The sequence below is a fragment of the Pteropus alecto genome, unplaced genomic scaffold (assembly GCF_000325575.1).
Source record: "Pteropus alecto unplaced genomic scaffold, ASM32557v1 scaffold95, whole genome shotgun sequence".
NCBI lineage: Eukaryota > Metazoa > Chordata > Mammalia > Chiroptera > Pteropodidae > Pteropus > Pteropus alecto.
In genome coordinates, this window is record NW_006441071.1 from 19654185 (window position 1) to 19658014 (window position 3830).

At 34.6% G+C, this 3830-nt stretch overlaps 1 protein-coding gene and 1 pseudogene across 1 annotated transcript in view; one reads left to right on the forward strand and one right to left on the reverse strand.

Moving 5' to 3' along the window:
• The window catches only part of ALDH1A1 (aldehyde dehydrogenase 1 family member A1), a 51952-nt gene that overhangs the window by 29007 nt on the left and 19115 nt on the right, over nucleotides 1-3830 (reverse strand). The window contains exon 3 of the mRNA XM_006918442.1: nucleotides 1401-1541. Coding sequence (XP_006918504.1) covers nucleotides 1401-1541 — 141 coding nt within the window. The remainder of the gene's footprint in view (nucleotides 1-1400; nucleotides 1542-3830) is intronic.
• On the forward strand, nucleotides 1046-1161 carry LOC112485129 (annotated as a pseudogene).

The following is a 3830-nucleotide window of genomic DNA, read 5'->3' on the forward strand; positions in this document are numbered from 1 at the left end:
GCACAGGAGAAATTATTAAAGCTGTTCCTCATCTGTTATACAATGTTCTCTCTGGGCATTATACTGTATGACATGTCAAAATTTAATCACGCATGGTTTTTGCATGTCTGCTCTTTTTTCTTCCTTAGGATCTCATGATGACAGAGGCAGTCAACACTCTATAATCCATAGATGAGAAAAATAAGAGAAATCAAGTTTTGTCAAATTCTACTTTCTTCCTACAGGACATTTTGGTAATGTAGTTTTAATGTATATTGTTTCTATTCCATAGTTTTATATACTTTGAATTATGTTGAATATCTGAGAAATTAATGAACTATAATTACTAATATTGATTTTTTAAAAATGTAGGCCTCTTTGTTACTTCCAGTTTAAGATTCTAAAAGTAATAAAAATTTACTCTGAAATCTGATCTTGGTATTGGTTTGTGTGAAACTGGTTTCACTGTACTGTCCAATTGAGAAGAAAACAACCTTTCTCATTCATTTTATGTGCTGACTCATCTATCTGCTAAAATGGTTTTTTTTTTAAAGGAGTATATGTAAAAACACAATTTTCATAAACACATGAATGATAGGATTTTTTCTTTATTCCTCACTCTTTTCAACAAAATAAAAATTTAATCAAGACCATTGTAAACATATTCATTTCAGGAAGGGAAAAAGTGGCCATTTATTAAGTGTCTTGCAGGGCTAGATTAAGGAGAAATAAGATTTATTTTAGATAAACATTCTAGGCATCTTTAACAAAGTGTATGAGATTTTCCACTTGTAGAGGTCAGTGGTCAAGTAAATTAGGGAAACCCAGTATACTATTCTAGGATATTCTTACTGCGTACTACTGTGTTAGATGCTCAGAGAAATTCTAGAGTGAAGGAAAGAAATTCGTTTAATTTGGCTTAACTGGGGATTTGCCAAAGTTTAGATTGTAGATCTATTTTTGGAGTAGAAATTAACAGGATGTAGTTCTATAGTGTAGCAGTTAATGTGTCTGCTTTACTCGTAGACGGTCCTAGGTTCACGCCCCAGTGGAGCCACGGTCTATGGTCTACAGCCATGCCACCCTGAACAAGCCCAATATCTGATCTCGGAAGCTAAGCAGGGTCAGGCCTGGTTAGTACTTGGATAGGAGACCACCTAGGAAGACCAGGTGCTGTAGTCATAAATAATAATAAATAATAATAATAATAATAAAAAGAAATGAAAACAATTCAGAACCAGAGTACAGATTACTATCTAAGAATAAATTCAATGATAATGTTCTTATACCAGAGCTGGTAGATGAAGTCTCTGATTTTTTTATAGAGAGCACATAGTGATTCCTAAAATCAAAACTTGCCAATCTGTACATTCAATGATTTCTAGAGATCTCATTGCCTGCCTGGTTTGGTTAATACTCACTGCCAGCAGCAGACGATCTCTTTCAACTAAATCAGCCAACTTGTACAGTAGCCGTCCCCTATCTGAAGCATCCATAGTACGCCATGGAGAGCCAATCTGAAAAGCCTGTCGTGCAGCCTTCACTGCTTTGTTGATATCCTCCTGCAAGGTGAAGGCAATTCAATTCAGTAGGTGAAACATTAGCAAATCCACTGTTAATAACCCTATAAAATAGACTAAAAGTTCTCATAAGCAGGCACTGTGTGTTCATTAGCCCAAAGTAGCACATTGTGTCAACTCAAGTACTGTACATTGGAATTCCACCCATTGCCTAATCCTTAGAATGATGATGAATTCCCCACACATAGCACGTTTGATTCTCTAGAATATAAATATTACAATATTTTAATAGTTGCTGTCATTTTAGTGCTTACCATATGTCAAATAAAGTTATAATTGATATATATATATATATATATACATGTGTGTGTGTGTGTGTGTGTGTGTATATACATATATATAGTCATTTCATTCTCAATAATTTTATCAAATGTGTTCCTCATTTTACAGACAAAGAAACTGAAACAGAGAATTTGCCCAAGGTCATTAGCTGAAAGTGGCCAAACTGAGTTTTAAATGGAGCCAGTTTGATTGTAGAACCTTTGCTCTTCACCCTCCATTGCAGTGCTTTACTGACTGGGTTTCCAGAGTTCTAGAGAAAGCTCAAAATTCGAAATAGTGAATGTCTTCTTTAATCTCTGGTGACTCTATGTCCTGTATGCTCTCATGAAGAACCTATTGAAGGGTGAATAAAAACTTTGTTTTGTTGTTGAAGAATAAACATTATAAACATGTTGCTCATTCCTTTTGTGCAGAGGGAAAAAGGCATAGAGGTGACAACTGGTATAGAGAAGGGTCTGTATGTGACGACCTCTCACTTTCCAACTGGGTACAGAGATCTGTTTCAGTCCCTAAGTAAAGCAGTCAGTTTCTCCTTATTAACAAGGTGTTATTTAACATTAGTTTACTTCAAGTAAGAGTCAAATAATGGAATAATTCCACATTCCGTCTAGCCTCCTTGTCTTCATTCATGTTGCTTTTACTCACACACTTTTTTTCTAAACTAGGTTTAATCCTCCTGTTCTTTTCTAGTCCACTTCAGTTTCATACTTTTCCATGGCCACTCCATTTCCTATGGATCCCTATTCAGACCTCTTCTGAGCTCCCAAGAATTTATCTACTATAAAAATCACCACCTCTGTCATTAATTACACTTCATGTGTTTCTTCCCGCCAAATCAAATCATTGCAAACATCTTAAAGGCATAGATAGTTCTAGTGTTTTTTGTATATAGGACTGGCCACTACATGGAGCTACATAAGCTCCAAAATTCATGGCTACATCTTAGGCTATTAGGTTGAAAATTTTTGCAGGAGACATAATTTCCTTTGAGAATCTGAGGGGGAAATTATCCTACAATTTTTTTTTTTTTTTAAGTTGCCTACAATTAAACTTAACCCCATTCAAGAATGACAGCTCCCTGTTAAGAGGCATGGACTTCAAATTAATATCCCCTACCTTAGGTTACATTCAATTAAGAAGTCCCAAACTTATAAGTTTGCAAATTAAAATGCCAACAAATAAACTATTTTTACAGCATGTATCACCATGTTAAGATTCTCTGGGGTGAGAGAAAATTTTTAGAAGTATAATCTGGTCTGATTAAGTGATAATATTTACATTACAATTAAACATTCTTTTACTGTGATACATCACACAGTTGTATATCTCACTGTCAAACTTGAGAGAATGATGAGTATATATAATAAAGTACTTGCATTATTACTTGCCCTTCCTGAGAAATATATGTACAGTCATATTTTGGGCATTCAGTTAATCTCATTGATTGCTTATATTTGAAATTGTTTAATATCATATAGTCTAACCTTTTCTAAGTTATATTTGGAGAGCACTTTTAGAAAAAAAAGCAACCCACAAGAATCTGAAATTGCCAGCATGATATGTAGATACCACAGCTTATAAAATATATACTGTCTTATGTTTAAACAAGTCTGTGTGACACGGCTTTCATTTGGATCCTTCTGCTCAGTGTTCTACCATTGGCCTTAGCTAAATATGGTTTATCATAGGCATTCTGGCCTCTCAAAGGGATATGGAAAAACTGGCTTCAAGACAAATAACTCTGCCATATGGAAAATTACCCCTGGAGAATGTTGCTATAAATAAAGATGTTCTTGTGATTATGTCCTTTGAATCATGCTTCTACTTTCCTCACATCTTATATTTTATCTTTCAGGCACAGAAATAGAGTAATAGTAGCTAATATATAGCTTTAGAGCAAAACAACCCAGATTTGAATTCTGGTTTCTCATTTATTAGCTATGTAAGCTTGAGGCATCCATCCATCCATCCATCCATCCATCCATTCAC